Below are 20270 nucleotides of genomic sequence, written 5' to 3' on the forward strand. Positions count from 1 at the left end.
AAGCGTGGAAGTTAGAGTGAGAGGCAAAAGAGGAGGAAACAGAAATCGCCAGCAAGGAGGCAGGTGCTCCAAAGTCTGGGCTTTCTTTGAAGACTGCACTGAGGATGTTACCATGGCGATTTGCAAGGTGTGCAAGACTCGCCTGAGCAGGGGGAAAAGTATTAACAACCTCTCCACCACCAGCATGAGCCGCCACATGCTATCCAAACATCCCACTCTGTGGGCAAACGCGGCAGGACAGGGTACCAGCAACACTGCCTCCCTTGGGTTCACCAGACTCACCACCAGACCCGCCTCAGCAGCAGCAGTAGCCCAGCCATTGCGTGGTTCACAACATTCACAAACATCAGACGACGCTGACACTGTCACTTTCCGGAGTAGTGCTCTTGAGGTCTCCCAGTGTTCATCAAACACAACAACCAACAGCCCTTCCGTGTGCAGCGCTACGGTTCAGTTGTCTGTGTCGGAGATGTTTGAGCGCAAGAGGAAATTGCCAGCAAATGACCCCCGGGCCGTGGCAGTAACAGCCAGCATAGCCAAGCTTCTGGCCTGCGAAATGCTGCCATATCGAGTGGTGGAGACAAACAGCTTCAAGGGCATGATGTCAGTGGCCATCCCACGTTACGTGGTTCCCAGCCGCTACCACTTTGCGCGCTCTGCAGTGCCTGAGTTGCATGAGCACGTGGTCAGCAAAATAACCCGAAGCTTGAAGAATGCCGTTGCCTGCAAGGTTCACCTCACCACTGACACTTGGACGAGTGCGTTCGGCCAGGGTCGATACATCTCCCTTACCGCGCACTGGGTGAACCTTGTGGAGCCTGGCAGCGATTCCTCACCTGCTACGGCGCGGGTGTTGCCCACGCCGCAAACAGCTGCACCGCCGTCCCTCCCACTGGATAACAACAGCAGCACCTACCTCTCTGACTCCTTCTCCTCCAACGCATCTCAAAGCTGTACCTCATCCGGAAACGCTAACCCAGCAGCAGTAGGATCGTGGAAGCAGTGCAGCACAGCTGTTGGCATGCGTCAGCAAGCGTTGCTGAAGCTGATCTGCCTTGGGGATAAGCAGCACACAGGGGAGGAAATTTGGAAGGGAATAAAGGAACAGACAGATTTGTGGCTGGCACCGCTGGACTTGAAACCGGGCATGGTTGTGTGTGATAATGGGAGTAATCTCATTCGCGCTTTAAGGTTGGCTAAGCTGACACACATCCCTTGCCTGGCGCACGTGATGAACCTAGTAGTTCAGCGGTTCCTGAGGACATACCCAGGCGTGGCCGATCTTCTGTTGAAGGTGCGTCGAGTGGCCAAACATTGTAGAAATTCCAGTACTGCTTCGGGGGCACTCGCCAAGATGCAGGAGCGCTTCAATCTCCCCCACCATCGCTTGCTGTGTGATGTCCCTACGCGCTGGAATTCTACGCTGCACATGCTAGCACGCTTTTGTGAGCAGAAGAGTGCAGTGGTCCAGTACATGACGGCGCAGTACCGAGGCGCATCCGGACAGCTGCCAAGCTTCTGTGGATCCGATTGGGCCAACATGTTGGACCTCTGCCAAGTCCTCCAAAATTTTGAGCAATCCACGTTGCTTGTGAGCAGTGACAACTCTTCAGTCAGCATTACCATACCACTGCTGTGTTTACTGAAGAGGTCAATGTTGAAAATCAAGGAAACAGCTGTCATGATGCAACTGGGGGAATCTGAAGGAGAAAACGATCAGCGTGATGGTACCAACATCAGGCCATCCACCTCAGGGAACGCTGGCCCCAGCAGCTATGACGAAGAAGAGGAGGAGGAACAGCTGGAGTTGGAGCAGGAATTTCATGCCACCACTGATGAGGGCCAGAGCGGTGCACGTTGGACTTCCACAATTCAACGCGAATGGTCAGCAGAAGCAGACCAGGAGGAAGGTGACGACTATGATGCATCACAACAACTATCACAACGCTCACAAGAGGATGATGAGGATTCTGGTAGGACTCTGGCACACATGGCTCAATTCATGCTAGACTGCATTGAACGTGACCCACGCATTGTGCGCATTCTGGACAACACCAATTACTGGGTTTATACCCTTCTGGATCCACGGTACAAACACAATGTTCCAAAACTGCTTGAAGAAAGAGTCAGACAGGTCAAAATGGAAGAATACCAGCAGGCCCTTGTGGAGACTTTAGAGAGGAGATTGTCATCCTCCCCCTCCTCTAGCCAGTTGTACGCAGACAGACTGACTTCCGCAAACCCAGGACGACCAGGAGGGCAGCAAACAACGCAAGCCGCAGCTAGTGCCCAAAAGGGAACGGTATCGGCAGTGGGAGTGGGAAAATTTTCTGACACCCATGCAGCAGCAGCCCACTGAACAGCAAGCGTGCAGATCCACCTCCAACACCGATCGCCTGGAGAAGATGGTCAAGGACTACATGTCAGATGACGTAGCTGTGTCGAACAATCCATCTGCACCCTTCAACTATTGGGTATCGAAGCTAGACACCTGGCACGAACTGGCAATGTACGCAATAGAGGTGCTGGCTTGCCCGGCAGCCAGCGTTATGTCGGAACGTTGTTTCAGTGCTGCCGGAGGCATCATCACAGATCGGCGTATCCGCCTCTCCACAGAAAATGCAGACCGTCTGACTCAAATTAAAATGAATCAATCCTGGATTGGAAATGACTACGCAACACTCCAGGACCCCAACCAAGTAACATGACCAATGAACATCTGGGATGGTGTAGCATTTCCGGTCCCTGTTTATTGAACCTCTCATCTGTATTACATTTATGACTGCATGGCGGCAAAAAGCATTGCTGCTATATCCGCACGCTTTTTGTCCTCATGCAAGGCCTAGGTTGTTGTGTCTCAAAAACCGTGGCCTTCTCCTCCTGCGCCTGCTCCTGTTCCATCACGTCTGCTGCTGCTGGGTTAGCGTTGCCGCGTGGTCCCTGTTTATTGAACCACTTATCTTTATTACATTTATGACTGCATGGCGGTACAAAGCATGCTATCCGCACGCTTCTTGCCCTCATGCAAGGCCTGGGTTGTTGTGTCTCACAAAGCGTGGCCTTCTCCTCCTGCGCCTGCTCCTGTTCCATCACGTCTGCTGCTGCTGGGTTAGCGTTGCCGCGTGGTCCCTGTTTATTGAACCACTTATCTTTATTACATTTATGACTGCATGGCGGTACAAAGCATGCTATCCGCACGCTTCTTGCCCTCATGCAAGGCCTGGGTTGTTGTGTCTCACAAAGCGTGGCCTTCTCCTCCTGCGCCTCCTCCTGTTCCATCACGTGTGCTGCTGCTGGGTTAGCGTTACCGGTCCCTTTTCCTGGAACCTCTTATATGTATTACATTTATGACTGCATGCCGACAAAAAACATGTTACCTGTGCAAAGAAAACAGACATTTCCCGCATTTAAAAGACAGTTTTCCCTTTGAAACTTTAAAATCGATTTTCTCAAAAACTATAAGCTCTTTTTGCTAATTTTTTTTTCCTCTTGTACCCACTCCCAAGGTGCACATACCCTGTAAATTTGGGGTATGTAGCATGTAAGGAGGCTTTACAAACCACAAAAGTTCGGGTCCCCATTGACTTCCATTATGTTCGGAGTTCGGGTCGAACACCCGAACATCGCGGCCATGTTCGGCCTGTTCGGCCCGAACCCGAACATCTAGATGTTCGCCCAACACTAGTGAGGACATCGGACATATCGGCGGGGGAACAGTGGGGCTATTGGAAACAGCAGCGGTGGAGCAGTGGGGACATTGGAAACAGTGGCAGTGGAGCAGTGGGGACATTGGAAACAGCGGCAGTGGAGCATTGGGGACATTGGAAACAGCGGCAGTGGAGCAGTGAGGTTAATTGAAATAGCAGCGGTGGAGCAGTGGGGACAGTGGAAATAGTGGCAGTGGAGCAGTGGGGACTGTGGAAACAGTGGCAAGGGGTCAGGGGAAATAGCAATAGTGGAGCAGTGGGGACAGTGGAAATAGCAGCAGTGGAGCAGTGGGGGCAGTGGAAATAGTGGCAGTGGAGCAGTGAGGACAGTGGAAATAGCGGTGGTGGAGCAGTGGGGACAGTGGAAATAGCGGCAGTGGAGCAGTGGGGGCAGTGGAAATAGCGGCGGTGGAGCAGTGGGGACAGTGAAAATAGCGACAGTGGAGCAGTGGGGACAGTGGAAATAGCGACAGTGGAGCAGTGGGGACAGTGGAAATAGCAGCGATGGAACAGTGGGGACAGTTGAAATAGCGGCGGTGGAGCAGTGGGGACAGTGGAAATAGTGGCAGTGGAGCAGTGGGGACAGTGAAAATAGTGGTGGTAGAGCAACAGGAACAGCAGAAATAGTGGCGGTGGGGCAGTGGGGTCAGTGGTAATAGCGACAGTGGAGCAGTGGGGACAGTGGAAATAGCGGCGGTGGAGCAGTGGGGACAGTGGAAATAGTGGCAGTGGAGCAGTGGGGACAGTGGAAATAGCGGTGGTGGAGCAGTGGGGGCAGTGGAAATAGCGACAGTGGAGCAGTGGGGGCAGTGGAAATAGCGGCGGTGGAGCAGTGGGGACAGTGAAAATAGTGGCAGTGGAACAGTGGGGACAGTGGAAATAGTGGTGGTGGAGCAGTGGGGACAGTGGAAATAGCGGCAATGGAACAGTGGGGACAGTGGAAATAGTGGTGGTGGAGCAGTGGGGACAGTGGAAATAGTGGCAGTGGAGCAGTGGGGACAGTGGAAATAGCGGTGGTGGAGCAGTGGGGACAGTGAAAATAGTGGCAGTGGAGCAGTGGGGACAGTGAAAATAGTGGCAGTGGAGCAGTGGGGACAGTGGAAATAGTGGTGGTGGAGCAGTGGGGACAGTGGAAATAGCGGCAATGGAACAGTGGGGACAGTGGAAATAGTGGTGGTGGAGCAACAGGAACAGCAGAAATAGTGGCAGTGGAGCAGTGGGGACAGTGGAAATAGCGACAGTGGAGCAGTGGGGACAGTAGAAATAGCGGCGGTGGAGCAGTGGGGACAGTGGAAATAGTGGCAGTGGAGCAGTGGGGACAGTGGAAATAGCGGCGGTGGAGCAGTGGGGACAGTGGCAGTGGAGCAGTGGGGACAGTGGAAATAGCGGCGGTGAAGCAGTGGGGACAGTGGCAGTGGAGCAGCGGGGACAGTGGAAATAGTGGTGGTGGAGCAGTGGGGACAGTGGAAATAGTGGCAGTGGAGCAGTGGGGACAGTGGAAATAGCATCAGTGGAGCAGTGGGGACAGTGGAAATAGTGGTGGTGGAGCAACAGGAACAGCAGAAATAGTGGCGGTGGAGCAGTGGGGTCAGTGGAAATAGCGACAGTGGAGCAGTGGGGACAGTGGAAATAGCGGTGGTGGAGCAGTGGGGACAGTGGAAATAGTGGCAGTGGAGCAGTGGGGACAGTGGAAATAGCGGCGGTGGAGCAGTGGGGACAGTGGCAGTGGAGTAGTGGGGACAGTGGAAATAGCAGCGGTGGAGCAGTGGGGACAGTGGTAGTGGAGCAATGGGGACAGTGGAAATAGCGGCGGTGGAGCAGTGGGGACAGTGGAAATAGTGGCAGTGGAGCAGTGGGGACAGTGGAAATAGCGACAGTGGAGCAGTGGGGACAGTGGAAATAGTGGTGGTGGAGCAACAGGAACAGCAGAAATAATGGCGGTGGAGCAGTGGGGTCAGTGGAAATAGCGACAGTGGAGCAGTGGGGACTGTGAAAATAGCGGCGGTGGAGCAGTGGGGACAGTGGGAATAGTGGCAGTGGAGCAGTGGGGACAGTGGAAATAGCGGTGGTGAAGAAGTGGGGGCAGTGGAAATAGCGGCGGTGGAGCAGTGGGGACAGTGGAAATAGCGACAGTGGAGCAGTGGGGGCAGTGGAAATAGCGGCGGTGGAGCAGTGGGGACAGTGAAAATAGTGGCAGTGGAGCAGTGGGGACAGTGGAAATAGCGGCAGTGGAGCAGTGGGGACAGTGGAAATAGTGGTGGTGGAGCAACAGGAACAGCAGAAATAGTGGCGGTGGAGCAGTGGGGTCAGTGGAAATAGCGACAGTGGAGCAGTGGGGACAGTGGAAATAGCGGTGGTGGAGCAGTAGGAACAGTGGAAATAGCAGCGGTGGAGCAGTGGGGACAGTGGCAGTGGAGCAGTGGGGACAGTGGAAATAGCGGCGGTGGAGCAGTGGGGACAGTGGCAGTGGAGCAGTGGGGACAGTGGAAATAGCGGCGGTTGAGCAGTGGGGACAGTGGAAATAGTGGCAGTGGAGCAGTGGGGACAGTGGAAATAGTGGTGGTGGAGCAACAGGAACAGCAGAAATAGTGGCAGTGGAGCAGTGGGGTCAGTGGAAATAGCGACAGTGGAGCAGTGGGGACAGTGGAAATAGCGGCGGTGGAGCAGTGGGGACAGTGGAAATAGCGGCAGTGGAACAGTGGGGACAGTGGAAATAGTGGTGGTGGAGCAACAGGAACAGCAGAAATAGTGGCAGTGGAGCAGTGGGGACAGTGGAAATAGCGACAGTGGAGCAGTGGGGACAGTAGAAATAGCGGCGGTGGAGCAGTGGGGACAGTGGAAATAGTGGCAGTGGAGCAGTGGGGACAGTGGAAATAGCGGCGGTGGAGCAGTGGGGACAGTGGCAGTGGAGCAGTGGGGACAGTGGAAATAGCGGCGGTGAAGCAGTGGGGACAGTGGCAGTGGAGCAGTGGGGACAGTGGAAATAGCGGCGGTGGAGCAGTGGGGACAGTGGAAATAGTGGCAGTGGAGCAGTGGGGACAGTGGAAATAGCGTCAGTGGAGCAGTGGGGACAGTGGAAATATTGGTGGTGGAGCAACAGGAACAGCAGAAATAGTGGCGGTGGAGCAGTGGGGTCAGTGGAAATAGCGACAGTGGAGCAGTGGGGACAGTGGAAATAGCGGCGGTGGAGCAGTGGGGACAGTGGAAATAGTGGCAGTGGAGCAGTGGGGACAGTGGAAATAGCGGCGGTGGAGCAGTGGGGACAGTGGTAGTGGAGCAGTGGGGACAGTGGAAATAGCGGCGGTGGAGCAGTGGGGACAGTGGAAATAGTGACAGTGGAAATAGCGGTGGTGAAGAAGTGGGGGCAGTGGAAATAGCGGCGGTGGAGCAGTGGGGACAGTGGAAATAGTGGCAGTGGAGCAGTGGGGACAGTGGAAATAGCGGTGGTGGAGCAGTGGGGACAGTGAAAATAGTGGCAGTGGAGCAGTGGGGACAGTGGAAATAGCGGCAGTGGAGCAGTGGGGACAGTGGAAATAGTGGTGGTGGAGCAACAGGAACAGCAGAAATAGTGGCGGTGGAGCAGTGGGGTCAGTGGAAATAGCGACAGTGGAGCAGTGGGGACAGTGGAAATAGCGGTGGTGGAGCAGTAGGGACAGTGGAAATAGCAGCGGTGGAGCAGTGGGGACAGTGGCAGTGGAGCAGTGGGGACAGTGGAAATAGCGGCGGTGGAGCAGTGGGGACAGTGGCAGTGGAGCAGTGGGGACAGTGGAAATAGCGGCGGTTGAGCAGTGGGGACAGTGGAAATAGTGGCAGTGGAGCAGTGGGGACAGTGGAAATAGTGGTGGTGGAGCAACAGGAACAGCAGAAATAGTGGCGGTGGAGCAGTGGGGTCAGTGGAAATAGCGACAGTGGAGCAGTGGGGACAGTGGAAATAGCGGCGGTGGAGCAGTGGGGACAGTGAAAATAGTGGCAGTGGAGCAGTGGGGACAGTGGAAATAGCGGCGGTGGAGCAGTGGGGACAGTGGCAGCGGAGCAGTGGGGACAGTGGAAATAGCGGTGGTGGAGCAGTGGGGACAGTGGAAATAGCGACAGTGGAGCAGTGGGGAAAGTGGAAATAGCGGCGGTGGAGCAGTGGGGACAGTGGAAATAGTGGCAGTGGAGCAGTGGGGACAGTGGAAATAGCGGCGGTGGAGCAGTGGGGACATTGGCAGTGGAGCAGTGGGGACAGTGGAAATAGCGGCGGTGGAGCAGTGGGGACAGTGGCAGTGGAGCAGTGGGGACAGTGGAAATAGCGGCGGTGGAGCAGTGAGGACAGTGGAAATAGTGGCAGTGGCGCAGTGGGGACAGTGGAAATAGGGACAGTGGAGCAGTAGGGACAGTGGAAATAGTGGCGGTGGAGCAACAGGAACAGCAGAAATAGTGGCGGTGGAGCAGTGGGGTCAGTGGAAATAGCGACAGTGGAGCAGTGAGGACAGTGGAAATAGCGGCGGTGGAGCAGTGGGGACAGTGGAAATAGTGGCAGTGGAGCAGTGGGGACAGTGGAAATAGCGGCGGTGGAGCTTTGGGGACAGTGACAGTGGAGCAGTGGGGACAGTGGAAATAGCGGCGGTGGAGCAGTGGGGGCAGTTGAAATAGCGGCGGTGGAGCAGTGGGGGCAGCGGAAATAGCGATGGTAGAGCAGTGGGAACAGCATAAATAGGAGCGTTGGAGCAGTGGGGACAGTGGAAATAGCAGCGGTGGAGCAGTGGGGAAAGCAGAAATAGCGGTGGCATAGGTGGGAGTAAGTTAGTGCTAGACATAGATGGGGAGAGGCTAGTGTGAGGATAGGATGTAATAGGCAGATAGTAGAATATTGGTAAATAATTAAAATAATATCTGGTGCCCAAATTAATGTGCAATGCTTTAAAGAGAATCTGTATTGTTAAAATCGCACAAAAGTAAACATACCAGTGCGTTAGGGGACATCTCCTATTCCCCTCTGTCACAATATCGCTGCTCCCCGCCGCATTAAAAGTGGTTAAAAACCGTTTTAAAAAGTTTGTTTATAAACAAACAGAATGGCCACCAAAACAGGAAGTAGGTTGATGTACAGTATGTCCACACATAGAAAATACATCCATACACAAGCAGGCTGTATACAGCCTTCCTTTTTAATCTCAATAGATCATTTGTGTGTTTCTTTCCCCCTGCAGCTATCTTCCACTGAAGTGTCAGGCTGTTTCTTCCTGCAGAGTGCAGACAGCTCTGCCTGTATGTAATGCCTCAGTATGTGAAAGCCCAGCCAGCTCAGAGGAGGATTTATCCAGCTTGTAAAAGATAATAGAGCAGAGAGAAGCTGCACTAATCTAAATAACACACAGGCAGTGTGCAGAGAGGGGCCTGGAGGGGGGAGATGCATCACAGAACCACAACACTGAAGAACTTGGCAGCCTTCCAGACACAGGCTGACAAGTCTGACAAGAGAGAGATAAGTTGATTTATTACAGAGATGGTGATAGTAGAACGTGCTGCAGTAAGCCAGAGCACATTAGAATAGATTTTGGAACTTGTAGGATGGAAGAAAACCGGATGAAATTTTTGTTACGGAGTCTCTTTAAACATACGCTTATTGTGTTGTTCTTTTTACTTTGTTGATAACTACTAAAAAAATGTCAGCACGGGTGCAATGGTTATGTAACAAGGAGGTAAAAGGAATCTTCTTTGAACAAGATTCACACGAATAAAGATGAAATGCTAAATGTCAGCAATGTGAAAAGCCAGACTTCCAGGCACCAATGTTCTCATGGTTGTTTGGAGACTCTTAGTTGCAGAGTTTGTTTTTTATCTTTATAGAGGTTCCATTTAGCCACTGTCACATAAATGTCTGTTTAGGAACCTTTGTGCACGTTGTGTTACAATACCATAGTAACGCAATGGGGCCATACCTCCCAACTCCTTAGTCCTTAAAGGAAAACTGTAGTAAGATGTATATGGAGGCCACCATATTTATTTCCTTTTAAGGCAGAGGCAGAGACATAGGTGCTCATACCTACTGCTTGACCCACCGAGTTTTGCTCCCATTTTTGCCTGAGGAAGTGGGTTCACGCCCGTGAAACGCGTTGCATTTGTGGAGTTGAATAAATTAATTGTCAATTCTGTTTTATCGAGACTCAAGTGAGTTTTCTTTTTTGTAAGAGGGAGGTAAGTCCACCCTAACATCCCCCTCTGCTTTTAAACGTTTTTTAAAATGTTTTACTCTACTCTGGTGCCTCTGTACACCGAGCTTTTGCTGATCTTCTAGTCCACCCTGGGTGGAGGGATGCATTCCCATCTGCTATCTACAGAGAGCGACTTCTTAACCTGAGTGGGGTCAGGTCCTAATGCTCCCCACCTGCGTTTAAAGTGGTTGCCTATGGGTAACCCGTGTTTGTGAGTATATACACATAAAATTGTATTGAACTCTTAATTTTACCTGACAATACTGCACCATATTGGGCTCTCGATTCTCTTCTTGTTTTTAAGCAAGTGGCCATACTGTGCATGCACACGTAGTATGTCCAGGTCAGAGGGCATGTGCTCTGGCTATATCTTCCCACAGGAGTGTGCGCATACTTCAGTGGACATACTGTGCCTGCGCCGACCCCGCCGACCATGACTTTGGACGACACATCTTTACATCTAAACAGAGACATATGCCAGGCCATGGGAGGTGCAGTAAGCCTATGAGTATCTCCCCACACACATGTCAATTACTGAATTGATTTAAGACTAAGATATACTTTATCTTAAGAAACAGGCACACTTTGAGACACGCCCCTGCCACACATCTAGCCACACCCCCTAGTCACAAATATCAGAAGGAATTCAAAAGCAAAAGATATTTTATCATGTAAACCAAGGTGGTCCATTCTATCATTAGTGGTGATGACAGTAATCAGCAAAATTACGATTTCGGTAAATTTTACGTACATTTTTGTAATTATACGTAATTACGATTTGCAAACTAAAATGATTTCATAGTCCTTCGTAATTTCACATAAAAATGTGTGTAATTGTCGTGAAATTTCACGTAATTTTGTGCCAAATTTGGAGGTTAAAAGCAAAGCCCTCATACATGCTGTTGAGACCAAAATTGCTACCTATGTTAAAGAGAGTAGAGGGTAAAAGGGAAAAAAGAATTTTCCAAATAGACCATATAGTTTTTGAGAAAATCAATTTTAAAAATGCAAAGAAAAAATGGTTTTTAAACTTTTAAAAATGACAGTTTAACAACCATTTTTCTTTGCATTTTTAAAATTGATTTTCTCAAAAACGACAATGTATTTTTGAAAAATTCTTTTTCTGCCTTGTATCTAATATTTTCCTTAACATATGTACCAATTTTGGTAGTAATAGCATGTATGGGGCTTTGCTATTAACCGCTAAATTCGGTACAAAATTTTGCGGAAATTACACAAAAAATTTAGCAAAATTATGAAATACTACTATTACATACGAAATCAATTACGATTTTCCCCGAAATTTTGTATTACAATTACGATGCGTAAATGTGAATTTCGATGCCAAATTTCGGCCCACCCGGCGTTGCCCACTTTTTCTAACCCTACTACACAAACACTCAATGACCAAGTGTGTGGGCTTTGGGGTTCTTGGCATCAATAATTTGTATTTTTTCATTGACTTAAAACAAATCTAATTGACTGTTTTTGGCTCCACCCCCTTTTCTGAATTTGAATCCCAGTGACCCAATGCCCAACTGTATCAGGTTTGAGGCTTGTGCCATTAACAGTGCAAGAAAGGCAGCAAATTAAATATTTCCCACGAAAATCAATAGGTGAATTTGAATTGGCTTTTGTAGGCTCCACGTACTTCCTTGATTATTAATCCCAGTCCTCCAGTGACCAATTGTGCAACGTTTGAGAACTCTGAGTCTGAGGCCACATACACACATCAGACCATAGTCTTTTGAAAATGAAAGATCACAGACCAATCTTACCCCCTACCATGTAGTATGAGAGCCATGCTCTACACAGTCTATTCTATGGAGCTGAACTCCCCATCAGAAAAAAATCTTTGCAAGATGCTGCACACACAGATGCTGTACAGACACAAAAGATCATTATCTGCAAAAGATCTGTTCCTGCCAAAGATCCGTTCCTGCAAATTGCATTCATAGTCTATGAGATCTGCAGATCATCATACACACCTTGTTTAACTGACATTCATCTGCAGATCAAGCAATCATCCGCAGATCTGAAAATCCATCCTGGTGGATCTGATCTGCAGATGAATGTCTGTTAAACAAGGTGTGTATGATGATCTGCAGATCTCATAGACTATGAATGCATTTTGCAGGAACGGACCTTTTGCAGGAACAGATATTTTGCAGATAATGATCTTTTGAATGTGTGCAGCATCTTTGTGTGCAGCATCTTGCAAAGATTTCTGTCTGATGGGGAGTTCAGCTCCATAGAATAGACGGTGTAGGTATGGCTCTCATACTACATGGAAGGGGGTAAAATTGGTCTGTGATCTTTCATTTTCAAAAGACTATGGTCTGATGTGTGTATGAGCCTTTAGAATGGCTGCAGTTTATATTCTCCCAGTAAAACTTGTATTTGGCTCTGCCCACTTTTTGTAACCCTGACACAGTCACTCAATGACCAAGTTTGTAAGCTTTCAGGTTCCTGGCATCACAATTGTGTGAATGGAAGCAGTTTATCCAGCAAATACATCTGATTGGCTGTTTGTACCCCTTTAGTGAATTGGAACCCCAGTCACACAATGACCGACTGTAGCAGGTTTGAGGCCTCTGCCATTAACAGTGTAATAATGGAAACAGTTGACATATTCCCCTTGAAAATCAATAGGTGAATTTTGATTGACTGTTGTAGGCTCCACCCACTTTATAAAATGTTAAAGCAGACCCAAACCAAACATGTTTTTTAATTAAAAATATTTAGTTGCACCACTCTGACACATACAAAGATAAATAAACACTGCTGCAAACCTATGAGCATTTCAGTGCATGCTTTTCACCCTTCTCTTTTCATAACTAGGGTTATACTGGGGGCAGCCATTAGCAATTCCTCCATTGCCAGACACCACTTACTCCATCGGCCGGATTTTGTCCCGGCAATTTGAAAGGAAGGGAGGGTTTCCTCCAATAAACGTAAAATATTTTATATTTGTCATCATGCAGCTGAAAAAAGGCTGCTATTTATTATTATAATTTGGAAAATAGATTTTATTTCTGAAATCTTGTATTTTTATTAATTTGGGTCCACTTTAACCCCAGTCATCCAGTGACCAACTGTGCAAAGTTTGAGATCCCTAAAATTAGCAGTGTAAGAATGGCTGCAGTTTATATTTTCCCAGTGAAATTTGTATTTGTCTCCACCCACTTTTTGTAACCTTGACACACAGTCACTCAATAACCACGTTTGTGAGCTTTCAGCTTCCTAGCATCAAAATTGTATGAATGGAAGCAGTATATCCAGCAAAGAAATCTGATTACCTGTTTGTGGCTCCGCCCACTTTAGTTAATTTGAACCCCAGTCACTTAACGACTGACTGTAGCAGGTTTGAGGTCTCTATCGTTGGCTGTTGTAGGCTCCATTCACTTTTCTGAATATTAATCCCAGTCACCCAGTGTAACGATTGAGGAATTATTTCTGTGGTCAGCGCACAGGATGCGCGCTGACACTGCGGAAATCCTCCACACGCGTATAATCTGAGTCAACCCAGCTGCGGTGCAATGCACCTGTAGAGGGGAATTCCTGCCGGCAGATGGAGCTGTGGAGAACAGAGGAACAACCCCTCTGTACTGCCACAGATGCCAGATAGGAATTGTACGAGGGAAAGCAATGCAGGGCAAGATAGCCCTTAAAGAGAGAGAGCACGGAGACAGGATGTATGTGTGTCCACCAATCTAGTCTCCACCCAGCGACGATGAATACACAACAGTGAAGACCAAGTGGGAAAGCAATCGCAAGAGATGGCGATTGCTAACAGTGACACAAGACAGAATAAGCACAGAGATGGGATGTATGTATGTCCACCAATCTGGTCGCCACCCAGCGACGGCGAACACACAACAGCGGAAACCAAGTGAGAACACAATCGCAAGAGATGGTGATTGCTAACAGCGACACAAGACAGAATAAGCACAGAGATGGGATGTATGTATGTCCACCAATCTGGTCGCCACCCAGCAACGGCGAACACACAACAGCGGAAACCAAGTTAGAACGCAATCGCAAGAGATAACGATTGCTAATGAGAATGAGCACAGGGACAGAATGTATGTGTGTCCACCAATCTAGTCGCCACCCAGTGACGGTGAACACACAACTGCAGAAACAAAGTGGAAATGCAGTCGCAAGAGTGGCGATTGTCAATATTGACACAAGACCGAGAAAGACAGAACACAAGTGTAGCAACAAAGGCACAGCAAACAACAATGATCAGAACATCAAGGAAAATAACAAACGCTAGCTAAATGTGAACACCGCACTCATTTGCAACAGCGAACTCATTTGAGACACGATCACCGCGCGTTAGGCGCCCAGTGATAAGCGTGCCAACCTAACTAACCAATGTAACACAAACACGGAATAGAGAACGCGAACGCTTGCTAAACGTTTACCTCACCGAATCTACAGCAAGCGTTCGTATCAGACAAGACAGACAGAAGGAGTAGCCAGTAGCAACCGCAGCTCTGGCCTACACTCCCAAACTGAGTACAGAAGGATCCACCGCCTCTAACGCTAGGGCGAGTGCGATCCAAACAGACAGAATGATCTCCTGTCGACCGCCGCTGGCGACAAGACAATCGCAAGACAGAAGGAGTAACCAGTAGCAACCGCAGCCGAGGTATACTCCAAGATACAGCAAAGAAATGAACAGCACTACTTAAAAACAGATGAGTGCTTACCTGCAAAAGAGTGCAAGCCCCACTTATGGGATAAAATACACACTGAGCATACACATGACCTGTCTACCACTTGGAGGATGTTAGTTTCCTATAACAGCTTGCATGCAACTTGTTAAGTACTTGTCCCTCCCACTGTCGAAGAAGTCTTTCCTCCATGGGAGGGGACCTAACACTAACTAAATCCTACCTATGCATATGCATAGCCTGGGCGCGCTACCAAGTAAAATTGAAAATTGCGCAAAAAGTGGGACCAGCGCATCACCTGAATGGCCTCTGCTCAAAGATGCGCTGAGCCCCCCCAGAAACTACAAACGCACCTTGAACCCAAACAGAGGCTCTGCATATACACCAAAGGCAAAACTGTTAAGTGGGAGCAGCTGACCAGAAATAAATACCACTGAAATGAAACAAATCTGGCTGTTTGTGGCCCTGTCTTTTTTCAGAATTTGAACCCCAGTCACCCAATGACCGACTGTACCAAGTTTGAGGCCTTTGCCATTAACAGTGTAAGAATGGCAGCAAAGTAAATACTCCTCTTGAAAATCAATAGGTGAATTGTGATTGGCTGTTGTAGGCTCCACCCACTTTTCTGAGTATTAAACCCAGTCACCCAGTGGCCAACTGTGTAAAGTCTGAAAACCAGCAGTTTATATATTTTTTTATATTTCCCCATGTAAAAAACATTTAGTTGTTAGCTCCACCCACTTTTTCTAACCTTGACATGCAGTCACTCAATGACAAAGTTTGTGAGCTTTGTGATCCTTGGCATCAATAATTTAAATTTTCCCACGGAAATGAAACCAATCTGATTGTCTGTTTGTGGCTCTGTCCCCTTTTTAGAATGTGAACACCAGTTACCCTATGACCGACTTTACCAGGTTTGAGGCCTTTGCCAGTAAGAATGACAGCAATGTAAATATTCCTCTTGAAAATTAATATGTTAATTTTGATTGGCTGTTGTAGGCACTTTCTTGAATATTAATCCCAGTCACGCAGTGACCAACTGTGCAAAGTTTAGGAACCCTGCCATTAAAAATGTGAGAATAGCTGCAGTTTACGTTGGCTCCACCCACTTTTTGTAACCTTGACACACAGTCACTCAATGACCAAATTTGTGAGCTTTCAGGTCCATGTCATCAATAATGTGTGAATGGAAGCAGTTTATCCAGCAAAGAAATCTGATTGGCTGTTTGTGGCTTCACCTCTTTAGCGAATTTGAGTTCCAGTGACCAAATGACTGACTGTAGCAGGTTTGAGGCTTGTGCCATTAACAGTGTACGAATGGCAGCAGTTTAAATATTCACCTTGAAAATCAATATGTAAATGTTGGCTGTTAGGCTCCACCCACTTTCCTGAATATTAATCCCAATCACCCGGTGACCAACTGTGCCAATGCCAAGTTTGAAAACTCTGCGATTTACAGTCTAAGAATGGCTGCAGTTTACATTTTCCCATTTAAAATGAATGGCTGAACTTCAACTGACTGTTTAATGCTCTGCTCACTTTTCCTAGATTTGTAACCTCGGTCACCAAGTGACCAACTGTGCCAAGTGTGGGGACTCTGGCTTGATTACTGTGAGAATGGCAGCCTTTTACATTTTTCCATTGACATGAATGGGTGAAATCTGATTTGCTATTTGTAGCTCCGCCCAGGTGTGCAGGGGAAACGCGAGACCCCCAGAACATATCATCCCAGGTAGTAAGGAATCTGTATACCAAGTTTCATTGAAATCAAGTCAAGGCGTTTTTGAGTGATCGCGGCACATACACACACACACACACACACATACATACACACACATACATACACACATGCAGTACATACAAATTTATATATATATAGATAGATAGATAGATAGATAGATAGATAGATAGATAACATTTAAAAAGTTAGAAATGTATACGTTTAAAAGATAATAATAAAGTTTCGAGTTTATTTAATGTCCTTGCCGGTCTAATTCTCGCCGGCAAGGAGGCAGCGCAGAACTTTTTTTTAATTTTTTTTTCTCAAATCATGTAGAGACTAGCGAGCCCAGGGCTCGCTACATGATAGCCGCTGAGCAGCGGCATCCCCCCACCCACTCCGATTGCCTTCGGCGATCAGAGTAAGCAGGAAATCCCGTTCAGAACGGGATTTCCTGCAGGGCTTCCCCGGTCGCCATGGCGACCGGGCAGGATGACGTCACCGAGGACGTCACAGGGAATCCCGATCCACCCCTCAGCACTGCCTGGCACTGATTCCCCAGGCTGCGCAGGGGTCTGGGGCGGGGGGGGGGGGGGCGGCTCGGCGCGGTGGGTAGCGGCGGATCCGCGACGAGCGGCAGCGATCGAATGTTACAAGCAGCTAGCAAAGTGCTAGCTGCATGTAACAAAAAAAATTTATGCAAATCGGCCCAGTGGGGCCTGAGAAATCCCCCTGCGCAGGTTACCCCGAGCTGAGCTCGGGATAACCGGCAAGGAGGTTAAGGCTGGTTTCACAGTGGGACGTTACAGGCGCACGTTAGAGCAGCCTGTAACGCACCCCACCGCACAGTAATGAAAAAACCATGGGGCTGTTCACAGTGCCCACGTTGCGTTACATTGTAACGCTGCGTCACAGGACAACGTACTGCATGCAGTACTTTAGACGCGGCTGAGCCGCGTTAGACTGCTTGCACATGCTCAGTAATCCTGTGGAGGAGCGGAGAGCGGCCAGGCACATGGCTAATTAATATGCACTGCACGTTGTGACGTGCAGTGTTTACTTCCTGGAGCGGCCGCTTTGTGCGGCGATTGGCCGGCGGGACCACGTGATGCCGCATGTGCACAAGAGTGCGCATCACGGCATCACTGACGCCAGAGTGAGCTGCACAACGCGGCTCACTCTGACGTCCAGATCCAGCACCACCAGGCGTTCCGTTAGGGGGACGTTATGCGACCTTAACGCCCCCTCTAACGCAACGTCCTGGTGTGAAATTAGCCTAAAGGATTGTTCAGGTAAAAAAATAAATATATTTACACAAATTTGTTTATCATTCCCGAAAGAGGGACACATGAGGAAAAAAAGGGACAGAGGGATTTGGTTGCCAAAGAGGGACTGTCCCTCCAAAATATGGAAAGCTATGCAGTGGTACAAAATCACGTGTGCCGTCTCTCTTTCGTTTGTTTATGGTGTACAAAGTCACATTGCCTATTAGACGTGCGGTGCAACCATGCAGTGAAGCACACAGTACAATGAAAGTATGCTTCACCGCCACTGTAAACACGTATGGGACTCACAGCACCGTACCCAGTGTGAATGTACCATAGGAATATCACTAAATCACATTGCAATGCAATGATATTGTCCCTTGCATCTGAGTGCATTGCATTCAGAGACAGATCATCCACAAGGATATTCTAGGCAGCTTCCTAGGGCCTGGAGAGAGCCTTGGGGCCCGGTGGACAAAACATGCTCTCTTGCCTAGGGCCCAATTTCATCTTAATCCTTGTTTGGGTGGGAGGTAAGGATAAATGCTGGGTGCTGGTGGGGTGGGAGGGAGGGATACATTCTGGGTGCTGATGGGGTGGGAGGGAGGGATAAATTCTGGGTGCTGATGGGGTGGGAGGGAGGGATAAATTCTGGGTGCTGGTGGGGTGGGAGGGAGGGATAAATTCTGGGTGCTGATGGGGTGGGAGGGAGGGATAAATGCTGGGGGCTGGTGGGGTGGGAGGGAGGGATAAATGCAGGATATTGGTGGGGAGGGAGGGATAAACGCTGGGTTCCGGTGGGGTGTGAGGGGTAAATGCTGGGTGCTGGTGGCGTGGGAGGGAGGAAGGGATGAATGCAGGGTAATGGTGGGGTGGGAGGGAGGCAGCAATAAACGTTGGGTGCTGTTGCAGTGGGTGGGAGGAATGGATAAATGGTGGGTGCAGGTGGGATGGCCTGGAGAAAGCCTAGGGGCCTGGTGGTCAGAAAGTGCTATCTTGCCTAGGGCCCCATTTCATCTTAATCTTTTTTCTGGATTCTGTGAAAAAGTACCCTTAGGGGCCACTAATGACAGTACAGAATTCAATCCAGACCAATAAGCTGAGCTCTTGTTGGACAGCTCTGTCTCTGTACCGCCCCCTGCAGGTTGAACAGCATGATGATGCAAAGTAGAAATGGTACAATTCTGCTGCATGCATTATTTTTGCTGGAATTCAATGGGCTTGATTCACTACAGCGTGCAAAGTGTTAGCACGCCAGTGAAAAGCCACTTAGCATGTGCCAACTGGCTTCGCACGTGCTAAGTAGCGTGATAAGCATACTTTGCACGCGAAGTAGCTGATTTGCACGTGAACGGAACGTATGGCGCAACACGCAATCAGTAACAGCTTTGCTGTGCAAACTACTTAGCACCCTAGTTTGCATGTGCAAAGCTTTTAAGCATGCTAACTGTGTTAGCACGCTTTAGTGAATCAAGCCCTATGTGATCGATTTGAACATTAAACTGATCTCTAACGACTCATATACACTCTATACAGTTTTCTGCCTTAACAACTAGTCAGGGCCAACTGTGCTGATATAATGCAGAGTGTACAGTGGCCTCAATTAGGGGCATCACCAAAAAGCATTAGGTCCCCCCTGCAAAACTTTAGATGCCCCCCTCCCCCCCACAGTCACACACACACACACACACACACACACACACACAAACAAACACACACACACGCACACACACATACACACACATACACACACACACACACACGCATGCACGCACGCACGCACGCACGCACGCACGCACACACACACACACACGCATACATACACACACACACACACACACAACACACTCACACACATACACACACATATACACACACACACTCGGGCGGGACACTAACAGGGACATGTAGGAGGCACAAGTGCAGGGAAGGCCCTGCGCCTTCCCTGCACTTGTGCCTCCTACATGTCCCTGTTAGTGTCCCGCCAGTACTACCTGTGTCCCCTCTAGTGTCTTCTCTGTGCTCGCTCCCTTCCTTCCCATTGTGACTCCTCAAATGCCACCTATGTCTGGTTAGCTGGCTGCAAGCTGATGCAGAACAGGATGTATAAACTGATATCAGGAGGTTTGGCCTCAGGCAAAGCTCTGCACATCAGAGGGAAGAGCCAGTGGCAGTAAGTGGAATTTCAAGTTTACGTTTTGTCACTCGGTGAAGCTTATATAGGCAGATCAGGTGTGCAGAGTGGCTGTACAGAGACAGGTGACTCACAGATCTCTTAGGGCAGAGGCACAGCTCATTCCCTCTCTATACAGTCCTGTCACCAAAGTCCTAATGTCATCTGTCATGTAAACTTCCACATCTTCTCATCCTTCCGCAGAGAAACGATGACCTTCAGGGGACTAGAGGTGACCCTTGTTCTGTGCATCCTCCTCAGGAGAGGTAAGTGAACCTCTATGTGTCACCTAATATAGATATATAATTCACATTTCCAAAGTGTTATTAGTAACTGACTATGTGAAAAAGGGCCCTGACACACTGGAGAGCGTTTTGTGGGTAATTTTCATTTTTTTAAGAAAAAAAAAACACTTTCACTGACTTCCATTAAAATCACTGTAAAATCGATGCAAAATTTCTGGGATCACAATTTTTTGAAAAATCTTGATCCTGTGAAAAAGTCATAAAAAATAAATGGGAACGTT

General features: G+C 48.9%; 1 protein-coding gene across 1 annotated transcript in view; it reads left to right on the forward strand.

The window, feature by feature from the left end:
* Positions 1 to 20270, forward strand: part of LOC137525529 (uncharacterized) — a 103265-nt gene that overhangs the window by 21586 nt on the left and 61409 nt on the right. Inside the window, exon 2 of the mRNA XM_068246656.1 lies at positions 19949 to 20010. Coding sequence (XP_068102757.1) covers positions 19956 to 20010 — 55 coding nt within the window. The 5' untranslated portion in view covers positions 19949 to 19955. The remainder of the gene's footprint in view (positions 1 to 19948; positions 20011 to 20270) is intronic.

Source organism: Hyperolius riggenbachi, chromosome 7 (genome assembly GCF_040937935.1).
Source record: "Hyperolius riggenbachi isolate aHypRig1 chromosome 7, aHypRig1.pri, whole genome shotgun sequence".
NCBI classification, from domain to species: Eukaryota; Metazoa; Chordata; class Amphibia; order Anura; family Hyperoliidae; genus Hyperolius; species Hyperolius riggenbachi.